This window comes from Mustela lutreola, chromosome 6, assembly GCF_030435805.1.
Source record: "Mustela lutreola isolate mMusLut2 chromosome 6, mMusLut2.pri, whole genome shotgun sequence".
Taxonomy (NCBI): Eukaryota; Metazoa; Chordata; class Mammalia; order Carnivora; family Mustelidae; genus Mustela; species Mustela lutreola.
The window spans coordinates 70,068,322-70,086,468 of record NC_081295.1 but is presented as its reverse complement, the minus strand read 5'-3'; the positions used below and the strand labels follow the sequence as shown (position 1 = coordinate 70,086,468).

Genomic DNA, 18,147 nt, shown 5'->3' with positions numbered 1-18,147 from the left:
GACAGAGAGAGATCACAAGCAGGCAGAGAGGCAGGCAGAGAGAGAGGAGGAAGCAGGCTCCCTGCTGAGCAGAGAGCCCGATGCGGGCCTGGATCCCAGGACCCTGAGATCATGACCTGAGCCGAAGGCAGCGGCTTAACCCACTGAGCCACCCAGGCGCCCCAGTTTCTATTTTTTAATGGACACTGTTGGCAGGATTATTTTTACTGAAGGGACCCCTCTCTGTGTGTTTTTTTGAAGACTGATTTTTTGAACTTTGTTTTTGGGTAAATGTAGGAATTCTTTTAGAAAAGGGAAAGGTATTTAGAAGCTCATGTGTAAAAGAGGGGAGCTTCTCTGACTGAAACCAGTGTGTGTGTGGGCATGGTGGAAGGTGACAGAATGCCCTGCCTTACTCTTCCTCATTCAGTTGCTGGAGCAGCCTTTGTACCCTTCACTGACCTTGGCTTAAGCTGGGGTTTTAGCTCGCTTGAAACATGACCAGAGTAGAAGTGATGGCATCTGCATTCCAGTTCCTTCTTTACTACTAACAAAGAGCGTGAATTTGAGCATTGACTTCTTATGTTTTAGCTTTATTTATTTTTAAGATTAACTTGGGTATTAGCCCTACCTGATTTGGAGGCAGAAAGGACAAATGAGAAGTTGTTTACCAAAGATCTTTGAAAAGTATGAATTTTTCATACATAAAGCAGAAAATTCTACTTGTGCATTCTACATTCTACTATGATGCTTGTGTACTTGTAATAATATTATATTGCTAATGTCTAGGCAGTTATTCTGCTTATTTAATTTAAAAAAAAATTTTTATTCCGAAGTAATACATGCTCATTGTAACCACTCAAACAATATACAGGTGTGTAAAGAAAATGTTACTCATCTTTTCTATCTCTATTCAATGTCAACCCTCATCTTACAGTAATTTACACCATTTTTATGCTAATAAAACGTAGAGAATTTATCTTTTTTAAGTAAGCCATGGAATCATATTATTGGTACATTAACCATGCAACTTGCCTTTTTTCTTAATAGACCATGGGCATCTTTTCTTATGGTAGTCCTTAGTATGCCATATGGTAATTTAACAACCATTTCTTTATTGATGAGGTTGTTTATACTTTGTGTGTTTTTAAGAATTGATATCTTGAATCTTCTATATAGAATCTTGTGTGTTAAAAATTTTATTTTTGTGTATTTTCCTAGAACTGAATTTGCTGGTTCAAATACTTATGAAGTAAATTAAAAAAAATATTGCCCCATTCTATTGGTCAGAAGCATGTTCCTCTCACACTCAAGGAGAGGAGAGTATATGGGTGGGGACATAAGGTGGGAGGAGAAGACAATAGGTTCCGTCTTAGTATTTGCTTCTCACAGTAGGATTAAGTCATGTTCTTGTAATGACAAGTAAATCTTTAGGAGAGAATAAAAAGTCATTTTAAATCAGTGAAAAAAAAATTATTGCCTAGATTATTTTATGTCATGGTTGTGGCAACTCTCATTCCCCAGCAGGCATTATTTCTTCAAATATTTCCTGTCTTCCTCTTGCCTCTTTTTAAGGGACTTAACTTATACATATATTAGACAATTTGCTGTTACCCCACATTTACTGCTGTTCCTTCTTTTTTCTTTTCTTTTCCCTTTTCCTTCATTGCCATCTCCCTTTCCCTTCCATTTCCCTTTTGTTTCCCTTTCCTTTCTTTCTCTTTTCTCTATATTTTATTTTGTGTGGCTTCTATTGCTATGTCTTCAAGTTCACTAATTTTTTGTTCTACAGTGTCTAATCTGTCATTAATTCTATCCAGTGTATTTTTCTCTAGACATTGCAATTTTCATCTCTGTAAATTTGATTTGGGTCTTTTTTATATATTGCATGTCTCTACTTTTTGAACATAAAGAATATCGTCATAATAACTATTTTGATACTTTTATCTTCTGACTCTAAATTTGTGTCCATTCCCTTTGATGAATTGATTTATCTCTTCATTGTAGGTCATATTTTCCTGTTCATTTGCATGCCTGGACATTTTTGATTAGATGCCAGACATTGTGAAATTACCTTGTTGGGTCTGGATAGTTTTGTATGCCTATAAATATTCTTGGGCTTTGTTCTAGGACATAATTAAGTTACTTGGAAACAGTTTTTTTTGCTTTTGGATCTTGCTTCTAAGATATTTTAGATGGGACTAGAACAGTACCAGTTCAAAGCTAATTTTTCCCCACCACTGAGGGGAAAAGTTCCCCACTGCTGTTCATTCTACCCAGTTTCCCACAAATCTCAAAGTTTTTCCAGTTTGGCTCATGGGAGCAGACAATTCTCCTGCCTCTGTATGAGCACTGGGCACCATTCCCTCTAATCCTTTCGAATGTATTTCCCCATCCTCAGGTAGCTTCCTAATATATATGCGCAGGTCTATACTCAGCTGAATACTCTAGGGCAACCCTTTGTAGATTTGTGGGATTTTCTCTCTGTACAGGTCTCGCTTTTCTAGGACTCTTGCCCGTGAGCTATGGATACCTTTGCCTCTCCTACTTTCAGCAGTTTTTACTCGACCCAGTGAGGATGGTTTCTTCCAGCTGGGCAGTTGAAGGGCTCACCTTGTTTCTCATCTCTAAGAGATCATTGAGCTTCACTGCCTGATAAGTGGAGTGTCTTACAAACCATCATTTTATATACTTGGTCCTTTCATTGTTTCAGAGGGGAGGGTAAATCCGATTGCTGTTATTCCATCTTGGTCAGAAGTAGAAATTTTAGATATGGGTCATAGATAAACTAGTCCTTTTCTATGCATCTAGCCACCACTAGGATATTCAGTGAAAATCAGCATCATATCAGACAAACACTTATTATATTTCTTAAATGTTTTCTTTTCAAATTGTTGCTTTTGTGTGCTTAAAGTGTGAAATTTATGCAGATTTAATAATATCTTGTCCTATGCAGTGTGTGGTTTTAATTCTCTCTTAGAAAGTATTCCATACAGGTATATATTCATTATAAAGTAATTTGTTATTTTTTGAATTGCCATTTTAAAAATAAAAGATAGCCATGTATTACAGTAGCATTTTTGTATTTTTATTTTCTTTAGAAGCTGCAAAAAGGACATTTCAAGAAAAGGGCATCTTGGCAGGAGAAAACAGGAGTTTCAAGCCTCACTTGACTTTTATGAAATTGTCCAGAGTACCACAGCTCCGGAAGAAGGTAGGTAAACATTTTTGTTATAAGCCCCAGTTTACCAGCTGCACCAGTCTTACTAAGCATGCTTCGGGCACGTGTGAGCTTTGTAGTGGTTCTTGACACCCTACCACTCTGGGTCATGGGATTCCAAGTCAGTTTGTTTCCCACTCCCAGGGAGGCTGAGTTGGCTTGTGAGACTCCATGCAGGCTCTTCCAGCTGTGCCCTCCTTTGCCACAGGGGCTCTTCTTCTGCACCCTCTGCCAACATTAGCTGCATACTTGGACCAACATTTCCTGATGCTGCTTCTCTTGCCAAATTTGCTTCCTCCCTTGAAGAGCATTGAGGCAGGGCCAAGTACTATTTTATTGCTTTCTCTGCTTTTGGTTGTTTACAGCCTGCTGTCCTCCAGGCTTCCTCCTCTGGCCTGCATACCTGGTGCTGCTCACTGGAACTGGGTTTTTCATGGTGGGATGCACTTCTTTACCCCCCTTTATGCCACTCTTTCAAGATTTCCAGAAGATGGCCTTGTGGTTTTAGTAGTTGTCTCCATTGAAGGCTTGGAACAGCTGTTCCATGGACTGGGCAGGAGGATAACTAAGGAGACCCAATCCCACCATTACTTGAAAGTACTCCTCCCTGAGGATGGGCAGAAGTGACATGAACTAAGGGATATGTCTCTTGACCTCCCACATCTTTCTACCTTCCCAAGCTACCCCGTCCTCCCTCAGTTTAGAGTAACTTTTGGTTTTCTTCTGGATTTATGAGCTTTTCTCCCGGAATCCTAAGGACACCCTTCATTGTGTTTCCCATTTCAGCCTAGGGAGCTTCTCATGCAAATTTAGCCATTTGCTGACCTGCTCTAATATACCAGAGTTTTGGAGATGGGCATGCAGATTAATGTTTGTTCCTGCTCTCCATGACCCCTTGCTACAGTTAAGACTGATTTGCAGCTCTATAAATGAAAGTCATGTTTATTAGTAAGTGGATCTCTTTTCTAAATTGGACACATATTTAATGTCTCTTTGCACGGAAGATCTTTCTTTCTTTCTTTCTTTCTTTCTTTTTTAAAGATTTTATTTATTTATTTGACAGAGAGAAATCACAAGTAGTCAGAGAGGCAGGCAGAGAGAGAGAGAGGAGGAAGCAGGCTCCCTGCTGAGCAGAGAGCCCCATGTGGGACTCGATCCCAGGACCCTGAGATCATGACCTGAGCCGAAGGCAGCGGCTTAACCCACTGAGCCACCCAGGCGCCCTCTTTCTGATCTTTAAAACATGTATTTGGGTGATTGACCATCCTGTGATTCTGAATTTTCTACAAATTGTTGTGAATACCTTTTCAAAAAGATACCTTGCGTGGTTTTCTTTTTTTTCTTTTGATCACTATGCCTCACATTCAATAATAACTAAATCAGGTGCCATTCCTGAATATTTAGGTAAAAACAATTTGTGTAAGAAACAGATTTAGACATTTGAATTAACAGCTGACAAAACTTGCAGACTGATGGTTAACTTCTTTACTCATTATCATTCTTGTTTTGCTTTCAAATGGATGGTCCTCTTCCCAGTGATTTCATACTTAATCACAGAATGACAAATCAGTGGTGAAGGTAATATTCACATTTTGAAGTGCTTCTTTCTCTGTTCGGTGTTAAATTTTACTTGAGAGCGCATGAGGACATTTATCAAAGGAGTGTTTAAACTACTCTAGAATATGAATTTTAATATTTTAGACTAAATTTAAATGATTCCTTGGCAGTTAATTTCCCAGAATCTGCTCCCTTATGTTGTAGAATGGGAATATGAGTCTTACAAATATGAAGTGGCTGACGTGAGAACCCATTCTTCCTGTTGCCGAGCCCTGTGGGGAATCCATCTTAACCCTTTCCCAGGCCCAGATTCTTCTCTCCCACCGGCACATCTAGTTCATCCAAATTGATTTCTCTTGTCACATGAGGAACTCCCTGGCCCAAACCATACTAACTCAACAAAATTTACCACGCACTTAATATGCACCAGACATGGGCTGCTGGGCCCAGAGTTATGATCAAAAGAGAAACATGGGGCACCTGGGTGGCTCAGTTGGTTAAACGGCTGCCTTTGGCTCAGGTCATGATTCCAGGGTCCTGGGATCGAGCCCCAAATCGGGCTCCCTGCTCTGCAGGAAGCCTGCTTCTCCCTCTCCCTCGTCCTTTGCTTATGTTCCCTCTCTCATTGTGTCTTTCCCTCTGTCAAATAAATAAAATCTTTTAAAAATTTTTTAAAAAGAGAGAAACAGTCCCTGCCTGAATGGTATATAAAATCTAAATCAGATTGTATTTCATTTAGATTAGAAAACTTAATCTTTAGAAAATAAGGTATGACCTCACTGCCTTTCAGTAAGCCCCAAATTTTTTCTTTTCAATAATGGAATGACTCCATTCCTATGTACTACTATGATGTCCAGTGTTTCTGAATGCGTAAGAAAGTATACTTTAAACATTGGGATTCATGTGTCAACGCCAAAGCTGCAGATTCCCACCCTCTAGCTTCAGATCTGGAGATGTACCTAAAGATTGTGACTTTTGATAATCCATCTGTGCCACGGGTGATTCTGATCCAGATTTTCTGTAGAGCAGTGTATTCAGAGAGAGAGACCTGCAGGTTTAAATAAATAACCAACATTTTTTTTTTTTTAAATGCAGGAAGTCATTTGTTCCACTGTAAAAGTTAAAGCCAGTATGAAAAGGTAGCATGCATAAAAGTGCATTTTTATTATGCTTTGCGATTTGGAATACAGATGATTTGAAAATTTGTGGTTCTTCAATCTCTTTCTTCTTAACTTTTTACCTTTTCAACTGTCCTTTCTCAGCATTCGTTCTCTACACGGTTTTTATTCAGGTTCACTTATTTGTAAGGGAGTAGACATTGGTGAAATCAGTAGTGGAATGTATTGCTAGTATTCAGCGTTGTTTAGGTTGACAAAATAAAAGGAGAAGGAGAGAGAGAGATAGGAAATAATAGGTTTTTATCACTCAAGTATTGAAAGTTTGTCTTATTTCAAGTACTTTCTTTTATTTTAAAAGTGATTTTAATTATTAAAGTATTAGGTGAATATTTGGTCATTGTAAACAGTCCAAATAGATGCAAATCTATAAAATGGAGTATACAATTTTTCCTTCAGCACCACCCTACTGCCCCCTTCTTCCCAATATAATTTCTCTCTCTGGAGGTTACCACTATCGGTATATTCTCCCGACTTTTTCCTTTACACTACAAATATATATAGGTGCAAATACCTGCATATAGTTTCTTTAAAACAGAAATAAGTATACATTGTTTTGATTTATCATAATTTATTCTCCACTTGATGAATAATTACATTAATTTCCATTTCTTTGCCAGCATAAAAATGCTGCAGTGAGATTCCATGTTCATTTTCCTTTGGGTAGACATGCCAATACATCAAAGAACCTATGGAGTGTCAAGGTCACAGGATATTATATATTTTAACTTTTCCAAAACACCATAAATTTCCTTTTAAAATAGTGGCCCCAATTTATACCTCCAGCCACACTGTATTAGAGGAACATTTGTTTGGGTAAACTTGAGATAGAAGGACCATCAAAGATTATGCATGGTGGCTTGGTATGGCCCTTTGAATTGTGAATTAAGAAATTCCTGTAAAAAAAAATTCTGAAAATTCATATTCTTTAACTAAGAGGTTCATGCTGCTGGGATTATCCTAAACAAATAAGTTTTTAGTTGAGATAAAATTGATATGCAACATAGTGTAAGTTTCAGGTATATAACATAATGATTTAAGATATGACTATATGGCAAAATGATTACCATACTAAGGTTAATTAACACATCTATCAACTTATATAGTTACCTTTTTGTTGTTGTTGTGGGGACTTTTAAGAACTTTCTTACTAACTTTCAAATATACAATATAGTATCTTTTTTTATAATATAGTATTTTAATTATTATCACCATGTTGTATACCCAGGACTTATTTATTTTATAACTAAGAAATAATTTTAAAGAAGAAATTCTTTATGTATAAAAATGTTTACTGAGGAAATCATGTAATATAGGAAGTCCTATAATAGAGGAAAAGTTAGAAATAACTTCCTTTATGATGAGGGAATTTTTAAGTCAGTTATGCTAAATCATATCAATGATTTAAGAAGCTATTAAAATAGGCAATTTATAAGAATTGTGGAATGGATTAAAAATATAAACCATAATTAAAGTTGTATAAAGATAGTTTCCCTGGGTTTGCCTTCAACACAGCTTAATGTGCTTCCTTGAATTTTGGAGCTAAAATGTAGGCTCCCACAACTGCTCTTTTAGCCCTTATTTCTTCTGGTAGATCAGTGAATACAGCTGACCTTAATGTCACCTGGACTATAGTAAATTCCCCTTGACACACCCAGAATTTCTCTCTTGGTTGCTTGGGGCTTTGCTTAGGTTCTGAGGAAGAGTGGAGCCTTACATGGCTGATCACAGAAATGGTGTTGGGCGAGTTAGAAGTCTCATGGCAACGGAGGGTAAAGGGAAGCCACAGATGCAGGAAACTTGAAGGTTTTCCATTATCTTGAGGAGTGTTCTTTGAGTTTCTGGTATGGATGGTGATGCAAAGTGAGAGTATCTCAAAAAGAGCTGATGGTGTCTCCCACAAAGATGCTCTGTTTTGAAGGTTGGCGTACTCTCTATATTTCAGTCTGACCTGCCAGAAGGCCAACCAGAAATCATTCTTTGTAGTGAGGAGATAGATACCGGTGGGCTCCGAAGATACTGGTGGTACTATTGTCAGGGTAGATGTGATAATTATTAGTGAAAAGGGGTGCTCTGGGTAGAGAAGGGCCCTGGATCATTACAGGCCAGTTCTTAGATGGTTAAGATGATCCACTCATTATTATTTACAGGAGGTGTAACCAATTATTCTGTAACAATACCTCACGTGGTACTTTTTTTTTTTTTTTTGGTCATATACCGGTTATTTTTTATAGTCTAAAAAGCTGTTATCCATGCCAGTATAAAAAAATATTCAAAGTTTGAGTCATATCGGTCTGTTCATGAAGGTAAAACAGCTTGACATAAAAGGTGTGGACAGATGTCTGGTGCAGGGAATGAATGTTGACCTCCACTGGAATGGTCAGAAAGATCTAGTCTGAGGATTTCCCAGTGGTACTGAGTGTTGGCTTCAGAAGTCCCTAGGCTTCTGGGGTGCCAGCCTTTGGTAGTCTCCTATTTGTAGATAATACTATTCAGTAGAATTAACCAGAAGCCCCATGGGATGACCAAAAGTTCTATAGATTGTGATTCAGAATTTTGAAAGTACAGAAACTCCTTTCTCATCTCCTGGTACAGATCTTCCTCTGCTACAGGCTGGTATTCTGGTTCCCAAGCTTAGAACTGAGCTTGACTTTAGATTCTGAGAAACTTAAGATTTTTCTTGGCATTGTCTATTTTCCTAACACTAGGAGGCATTTAGTCACTGTGTTTTGCATATTCTTAGTTGAATGAAATTCTAGTAGGGTATATTGCATAAGAGAATATCGAAAGTAGTTATTATATATTTTAAAGCGAGTTTGATTATCATTGTGCTTTCAGAGTTGTGGTTTCATTAAATGAACGGAGCCTCAGAGAATCTTACTAAATTACCACGTGTTTAAAATAGTAACTAAAATTCAAGAGTTTTTCTTGAAATATATTTATTTTAGGTTGTTAGTCTGCAACTTGTTCACCTCTGTGCTTTTTATACTGCCTTTCTTTTAGATCTGTTTTTCTCATCGAGTGACCTTGTATTTCTCTGATTTAACCATTGCAAAAACTGGTTGGTTAGAAGTGTGTGCTAACACTTGGTGGCAGAAGAAGACCAGTTTCAAATCAGACATGTATCTTAATGCAGATCCAGATTTCTCAAGAAATAAATGTGATCGTGTCATGGATAAATCAGTTGTATTTAAGCATTAATTGTTCTCTGGCCTTTTTAGGTACATTTCCTGATCTGTGACTCTTTCAAATTACTCAGATAGCACTACACTATCAAAGCTGCAGTTTATTAATTGACTGACACTTCCTTTTATCAGCTCTTCACAGAATTAGACAATGAGAGAACTTCAGAATGAAAGAAATGATTTCCTTTGAAACTGTTAGTTACTACTGTCACTTAGATGGGTTTGTTTTGAATGCAGAATTTGATATGCCCAAAGCATGGGCAGAGGGGTAATGTTGGACCCTAAAATGATGAGGCTGAGGGACGCAGGGAGAAGGAAACCGGGAAGTGGAAAAGGAAAGCATATGGATGCAGGTTATGTTCTGACAGTGTAGGTAAGGGGGAAAACTTAGCCTCTGGATTGTTTGGGGATTCGATATATAGGACCAAGACTGTAACAGAAATTTTCTCAGTTTTTTTTTTTTAAATTATTTATTTATTTGAGGAGAGATCATAAGCAGGGAGGAGGGGCAGAGGAAGAAGCAGACTCCCTGCTGAGCAGGCAGCCTGATGCAGGACTTGACCCCAGGACCCTGAGATCATGACCTGAGCTGAAGGCAGATGTGTAACCAACTGAGCCACCCAAACACCCTTCAGGATTTTGTTAATTGTTAAGTGGGCTGGTATAAGTTAGTTACCCCTCACTTTCCTGGGTCTGCATCATAATGCGTCTTTAAAAGTGATTTTAAAACTCAGGAATACTAGTTTAGTTTAGGAATAGAAGACTATTCCTTCTTAAGGAGGTGTCTGTAATAAATTTGAAGGAACATGAGTTTTCTATTTTTAGCTTTGTTGTTTAGCATTGGACAAATCTTATAACCTCTCTTGACCTTTGCTAACTCATACTTAAAGAAAAAGTTTAGTGTTACTGACTCCTGATTCCTGTGCTATTCTGAAATGTCTATAAGATGAACATTTTAACGAAATAGGAAAATTTGGCTCCACATAGAGGTTTTTTTTGGTGTTTTTGTTGTTGTTGTTGTTGTTTAAACTTCAGATAGGTTTTCTTGTATGCAGAAAGGAGGAAAGTCTTTAAGTATAGGAAGATGGTAGCAACTTAGATTTGGCTCTTTCCTTTATCCTGGAAACTGCACAGAGCAGTAGAGACAATGGGGAAACTATCACAAGCTGCATTTTCCGTGCAAGTAGGACATAGAAGAATTTGTAAAAAGCAAATGATGTGCAAGTACCACTAGAAGCATCGGGGACCAGCAGGACTTTCATGAGAAGCTGCTTCAGGATGCGGAAGACTATACAGGGAGGAACAGACCTCTAGGTGGCAGATGCAGAAATGATCAGGAAATTTTCATTCCCAGAGGGTGAGGACTCTACCCTAAGAAGGTAGAGAAATTGTGAAAGGGGGCCCAGAGGAAGTGAATCTCAGGAAGCACTAGTTTCCGAAGAGGAGAGAGTCCCTCCCGCAGCATTGAAGTGTCTCAGGTCTTGCAGTAGAGAGGCAGTGCCCATATTCAACAGAGTCCCTCCCTGGAGCCAGTGGGGAAGAAGCCTTGAGCAGAGGAGCCTGCGGGACTGCCTCGCCACTTCCTTTCCCCCTTCCCTGAAAGGGGGCGCTATAGGGATCCGCAAGTCCTTATTCTTCCAGCCAAAAGCTTGTCTCAAAATTTCCTTGGTACAAGATAAAGCACATTGCTTCAGTAAGCTAGTCCTGAATCTCCCAACAACGAATGACTTAATTCCTCATGGTTTCTGGTTGTTTTCAAATTTCTTCATATGACCAGGTGCACTTAGATCTGAGGTTAGAGTGGAGTTGGATTTTTCTTAATTAAAATTCAGTAAACAAACAGAACACAGCAAACATCTCTTCATTTTAATGGTTTTTTAAAACTAAAAGTCCAGTGAAATCTGCCCTGAGATGGAATAATAATTTCTTCTGAGATATTCTAGGTGCCATTAGTCAACTGTGTCATCTACTGTGTGTCAAAGAGCACTATTTATAGCAAGTGACTTCACTTATGTTACTAATGCATTTTTCAACTTCGTGTTGTTGTGTGGTCTTTCTCTTAAATAAAAAAACCCACACTGAGTTTGCAATTATTTAACAATTGAAAATGGTACACAAGTAAACTGAATGTTTGTTTGAAACTGTTTATTACTTTATACATCTTTAAAATTGAAGCATATGGGAGAGTATAGACAGCTGAATTATTTAAGGGAGGATTCTAGGAATGGACTAATGTCAGAGAAACAAATGATGCCCTGGTTGGCCCTAATTCTGTTAGAGATTTTGAAAACTCTAGAAGAAATGACGCAGTCAACCTAATTTTAAGGCTGTGCAAAGTGGCATGAAGATTTGAAGCAAGTATTTTCATTAGTATGTCTTGAAATTTTTCTCACGGAATATCTCTCAGGGTTTTACGTGAGGCAAAGATGCTGTGATCAAGCAAATGTTAGCAGTGTTGGGTTAAATAAAGTTAATCTGATTCTCTATTCCAACACTTCCTAGGAATTTTGAACCGCTGATATTTATCATGACTCTCAAGAGCTTACAGCAAGAAAGACTGATCTTTTGCTCACAGATGTGGGTCAGGTGTGGCTCTGCTGTGCATTGTCTTTATGGAGGACCTGCGCTGAGCAGCCTCTGTGTAGGAACATGCTGGTCTTTTGGCAGAAGGAAAAGGGAGCTGGCAAATCCCAAGCTGATTCTTAAAGCTCACAAATGAGTCACATCATTCCTGCTCACATCTTATTGGCCAAGGCAAGACACATGGTTCCTTCTGAATTCAACAAAGCAGGATGTGTAATGTACTTGCAATAAGGGACACTACAGGAAGGGGCAGTGAATATTTTGAACATTTAGTTCACCTCAGCATCATTTCCCAGATGTACTTGACTAGCAAGTCCTTTTTTCATTGACTGTCTTGTAGCACTAGTGTTTGGCAGAACATGGTTTAGGAAATGTTGATCTTGATAATTCAGGCCTAAATGATATGTTTGCTTCAAACATCCAAATTCAGTGGACATTTTTACTTATTTTCCAACATTTTTATTTATAGACAATATTCTGACTTAAATGTAATTTAAGAAACAGAGTTTTAGAACTAGCGTTGAAATATGCAATAACAAAGTATTCAACGTAATTAGAATTGCATGGATTTGGCTTAACTGTATTAAAATATACATGTCCTATCTCAGCTATTACCATTAGTGTTGGGAAAAAAAATTTTTTTTAAAGATTTTATTTATTTATTTGACAGAGAGAGATCATTAAGTAGGCAGAGAGAGAGAGAGGAGGAAGCAGGCTCCCTGCTGAGCAGAGAGCCAGATGCAAGACTCTATCCCAGGACCCTGAGATCACGACCTGAGCTGAAGGCAGCGGCTTAACCCACTGAGCCACCCAGGCGCCCAAGGGAAAATTTTTTTCTTAACTAGTCTTTTGTAGGCATTTTGAAACCTGTTAATTTCATTTTCCCAGTTAATGACTGACTGGAGTATAATGATCTTTTTTTTTTGTTTGTTTTTTTTTTAAGATTTTGTTTATTTATTTGACAGAGAGAGATCACAAGTAGACAGAGAGGCAGATAGAGAGAGAGAAAGGAGGAAGCAGGCTCCCTGCCGAGCAGAGAACCCGATTGATGCAGGACTTGATCCCAATACCCTGAGATTATGACCTGAGCCAAAGGCAGAGGCTTAACCCACTAAGCCACCCAGGCGACCCTGGAGCACAATGATCTTGTATGAAACTGGCAAGGACCGCAGTGGATTGATTATGGTTAAATCAAAATAGAACACATGATCAAGAAAACTTAAACTTTATTCCCAAATAGTATTGATACAGAATCATTTTGTTTAGTTATAGTAGCTAATTTCTTACCCACTTGACTAGTCGCATAAAAGCAAACCAGCTGGCATTATTTGGATGGTCGTAAGATTTTCTCCACTACTGGAGAGTGGTTATCCAGCTCTTGTGAATTTTAATTGCTTGCATAAGAAAAGAAGATAAAGCTGTATGTTTTTCTTAAGAGCCTGAATTAGATTTGAGGGGAAACTAAGGTTGCAATCCAAAACTGTACGAGTTTACATTGGAATTATATTCCTAATCTGAGCTGATTACTTTTGACCACTCATTAGAATATTATTCTTTCAAAGAAAAGTACTGTTAAAAGCAGAGTAATACTAGTTTGAATTACTAAATTGCTCAGTTCTCTTTCACGTGGTTACTCCAATAAATTAGAGACAAAAATGTTAGTAGCCTCTTTCCCAGGGTCAAACTTCATGTTTGTGTGATTGAAGACCTAACATGTGTGATTGAAGACCTAACAAAACTTGCACATATCACCTAAGGGACTAGTCACTTGTGATGACAGGCACTCCAGCTCAGTTCCTGCAGTAAGGGTTTATCCTCTAAAAACTACCTGATGGCACCATTTTTATTGTTGCCAAAACTGATACCATTTGGAGACCCATCTTTAAGGCTGTCCAAGTAGAACTGTGGTTGTACATTGCCCTCAAGTTGATGACGGGTATAAAGACTTTCTTCTTTAGCTACTGCTTTCCCCACAGCTGAAGTTGATGGTCATAATTTGTTACATAACTTTATTTGGACCAGGACATTTCTTGCCCAGTAATTTCATGTTTGGTCTCCAGCACTACTGTGAAATCTTACCAAGCCATTGCCTGGGAGAATGTTCCGTATGACCCCCTCTGGTGGCCTGCACCTTCAGCCACATCTCTCCCTGTGTATACTCATTGCACTGTTCAGGATTTGGTCCTCTTGGATTCTTACTTCTCACCCTCCCTGAGAATGATGGTAAGACAGAGAACTTTGTACTCTTGGACTTCCAGCACAACTGTCTCTAGAACTTAATTCGGTGGAATTAAGTGTGTGTGTTGGCGGGGGGAGTGGTCACGTGATAATAAACTGAATGGGTGTGGAAGTCGTGTCACATAGCTGTCTCCGTCGGTTGTAACAGTCTATGACACAGATCCTGACCAGCAGGGGCTAAAACTGTAATCCCTGTTGGCGGGGTATGTGTGATGGGAAGAGGTGGATGTGTGGTAGGTACAGTGGATATGGAGGGAATGGTATCAGGTGTGATCAGTTTAGCTTTCTTGAGACCCAGCCCACTGTGATGGCAGAAACCAGATATAGCCAAAGAATATACCAGCGCATGCAATTTTTTGCTTAGCATTATCCTAAAATAATCCCTTGCTTCTCCTTAACTTTTCCATTAAAAAAATGGTTTTTTCCCCCTACCAAACCACTGCTTATTTTATTAGTCTAGATTTGGTTTTTGAAATTTTGAAAAGATAATTAATTTATAAAATTTCTAAAAGAGAATATTGTATGAAAATTTCTGGTTAGTCTGGTATCCTTCTCTCTGTAATTTATTTTTGAAGCAATGTGTAATCTCATATTCATAGGTATATACTGACAGTGAGTCCATTAGGGAAACTATGTAATCTCTGTAATTCTATTTTTCAAAAGTATACCACAGGGGGATTTCACATTAAATGTGATTAAGTTTGAGATGAGGACCAAAGATTCCAATTGTATTATATATAAAATTATTTTGCATAGCAACGTATATCATATTAAAAGAAGTCATTGGACACATTTCTTGCTCTACCTGGAGAGAAATACTAATTTTGAAATTAGATTAAGAGGTATACATGATTCCCAGGTTTTATCTTTAGTGACTGTTTCATAAGTAACTATTTTTTTTTCCTACCAAGCTCTCTTTTATCTAAAATGATATTTAGGAAATGTTTCCAAGCAAGTAAAGTGAAAAGGCTTGTATCATTGAACACCTTTCAACCTCATTCCATTTCCTAACCTGTAGCACACTCAGTGTACATCTTAGTATTACTCTTTCTTTCCTGTTCTTTCACTCACTTCTCATCACATTCCCTTGTTGGGACACCTTCCTCTGGTAGGTAGGGATTTCCATCCTAAGTAGTGTGCACAGAATAGGCCTGGGCAAGTGAAGTATAGTGCTCTATTGAGAATGATGGGGAGGCAGCAGGAAGGAAGAGTGTTGATGGGAAAAAAAACCAAGGACATTCATTAATTCATAAGATAGTGGGAAAAGAAGCAAGTACTAGGTGCACTAGAAGTGTGAAGAGCTACAAACACGTTCTAGGTCTTTCTTGCTTAACGTTAGAAGGCTACAGTTAGTGATGTCTGTGCATACATTAAACTGTTTTGTCAAATATATGACCCCCTTTATCTAGGTACATAGCTCTCATTTGGATCACATCTGAGGCTACAGTTAGGTCTGGAGTTCTGTCTATAGACAATCTAACCAATTTAGGTGAATGATTTTGACCTCTAGGCTATAAAATCAGAACACATTCAACCATAATATAAGTATGTTATAGTATATAAGCCAGTGTTAGAGGATAAATTATAACTGTTAGTATTTTCTGAACAGTTTTTGACTCTCCTGTTTGATTGTTGAGACCCTAAGAATTTTTTACACCAATGGCTTGCTGGCATTACTTCATGCTGGGAAGTATTGATTAGTAGGGAAAGCTATTGATTAAAGGAGAACATTTAAGATTAAGCTGTGAGTGAAGAGTTTGGTAGAATACTGTTGGTGGGAATGGAAACTTGGGCAGCCACTCTGGAAAGCATCATGGAGGTTCCTCAAAAAGTTAAAAATAGAGCTACTCTGTGACCTAGCAATTGCACTATTAGGTATTTATCCAAAGGACACAAAAATACTGATTCAAAGGGATACCTGCACCCTAGTGTTTATAGCAGCAATGTACACAATAGCCAAACTATGGGAAGAACCTAGATGTCTATCGATAAATGAATGGATAAAGAAGAAGTGCTATCTGTATACAATGGAGTATTGCTCAGCCATCAAAAATGAAATCTTACCATTTGCAATGATGTGAATGAAACTAGAGGGTATTATGCTAAGCAAAGAAGTCAATCAGAAAAAGATATATCCTGTGATTTCACTCATATATGGAATTTAAGAAACAAAACAGATAAACATAGGGGAAGAGAGGGAAAAATAAAAGAAGATGAAATCAGAGAGGGAGACAAACCACAAGAGACCCTTAATCATAGGAAACAAACTGAGGGCTGCTGGAGGGGAGGGAGGTGGTGGGGAGGATGGGGTCGTTGGGTGATGAGCATAAAGGAGGGCACGGGTTGTAATGAGCACTGGGTGTTACATGCAACTGATGAATCACTGACCTCTACTGTGAAATTAATAGTATGCAATATGTTAATTAATTGATTAAAAAAAGTTGTGAGTTAATAGACCACATATGGTGAGAAATTTTGAGGTGGGGTATTTTATGTTTTATCTTTAGTTTATAGAAATAAATGGCTAGGTTGGTGAATTCAGGAGAACAGGTTGTTATTTGTTCCAAACAGCAAAATATTCGGAAAACAGATGTGACAGGGAGGAGCAGGCTGCAGCTTGTTTACATCTAAGTGACCACAAGACTGTGGTGAGCCAAGTACACAGCTGGGGTTGGACCAAGGGGAACTGAGAGTCCAGCTCAGACTGAGCCACAAAGGAAGCAGTCTTGGATGCCTCACTTGCGAGATTCTTTCTTTGTTTCGGTGGAATGAGAAAAGCCACAGGCGAATATAATAGTCACATGGCCAAACAATGTATGCTCTCTCATGCTATCCTTAAGAAGGCTCGAGGAGGAACTAAGAGGTTTGCTACGTAGACAAAGAATAAGCATATGTAATTTTCCAGGGAGCTGGTGACCTTGAGAATGTCCTTAATACCATCAAACTGTTAGCTCTTTGGTTAATATGTCATTAGTATAAATGAACTAAATGTGGATTCTTCTGTTCTCTCTGACGCCAGCACCTTATGGAACCAGGCAGCATATTGTCTGGGTGATTTTGTGAAGTGGCTTGCACTATTAGGAATCAGACGCCATCTTCACTCCGTGCTGGCTTTCCCTGCCACTTGATGCCATCAAGAATCATTCAGCTCGGGCGCCTGGGTGGCTCAGTGGGTTAAGCCGCTGCCTTCGGCTCAGGTCATGATCTCAGGGTCCTGGGATCGAGTCCCGCATCGGGCTCTCTGCTCAGCAGGGAGCCTGCTTCCTTCTCTCTCTCTCTGCCTGCCTCTCAATGTACTTGTAATTTCTCTCTGTCAGATAAATAAATAAAATCTTTAAAAAAAAAAAAAAAAAAAAAAAAGAATCATTCAGCTCCCGCAAAGTGTTAAAATAGGTAGAAGTAGGTGTCAACAGTAGATTAAAGACATAGAGCCCAGACAATAGCTGGTTGTCTACTTATTGCTTGCTGACAGGTATAATATTATAAATATTAGATCTAATGCTAGGGCAAAGAGTTGCTACTGTTTCTTTTCCAAAAGCCTCAAGATTAAACAAGGCAGAAGTGCTGAAAACAAATTTATAAATAGAGGGATTGAGGATTATCTAAAAACCGCATGGTGATGCTCCATCATAAAAAAAAATGAAGAATTGAGAAATACTGTATACTCAAACAGCTGGTTTAATTAAAAATTGCAATCTCGGGGCACGTGAGTGGCTCAGTGGGTTAAAACCTCTGTCTTTGGCTTGGGTCATGATCTCAGGGGTCCTGAGATCAAGCCCCGCATCAGGCTTTCTGCTCAGCAGGGGGCCTGCTTCCCACCCCCCCTCTCTGCCTACTTGTGATCTCTTGCAAATAAATAAAATCTTAAAAAAAAAAAAAGAAGAAAATGCAATCTCTGCCAATATTTTATTCGATTATTTGGGTTTTGACAGTATAAGAAGAGTTCTTTTTATAGGCTGGAATAGATCATTTTTTCCATGTATAAGTAACATTTGTGAATTCTTTCTCATTTTCTTCTATGAAATTCATTTGTAATGGACATACAATTATCACTTGATTTATTAATATTAATGCAGCATGTTAAAGGTGGGTATTTTTAGAATGCTAGAGATTCCCAAATTAATTTTCACATTGGTTTTAGAAATATGGTGGTATATATGATTATATATTACAAGTGATTAATAGCCTTAGAATTTAAATATTTTAAAGG

General features: G+C 38.3%; 1 protein-coding gene across 4 annotated transcripts in view; it reads left to right on the top strand.

Moving 5' to 3' along the window:
* Positions 1 to 18,147, top strand: part of AKAP7 (A-kinase anchoring protein 7) — a 155,017-nt gene that overhangs the window by 60,002 nt on the left and 76,868 nt on the right. For all 4 annotated transcript variants that reach the window (XR_009354636.1, XM_059177537.1, XM_059177538.1 and 1 more), the window contains exon 6: positions 3,081 to 3,193. Coding sequence is in view for 3 of the 4 variants with exons in the window: in XM_059177537.1 (XP_059033520.1) it covers positions 3,081 to 3,193 (113 nt within the window). In the remaining variant the exon portion in view is untranslated. The remainder of the gene's footprint in view (positions 1 to 3,080; positions 3,194 to 18,147) is intronic.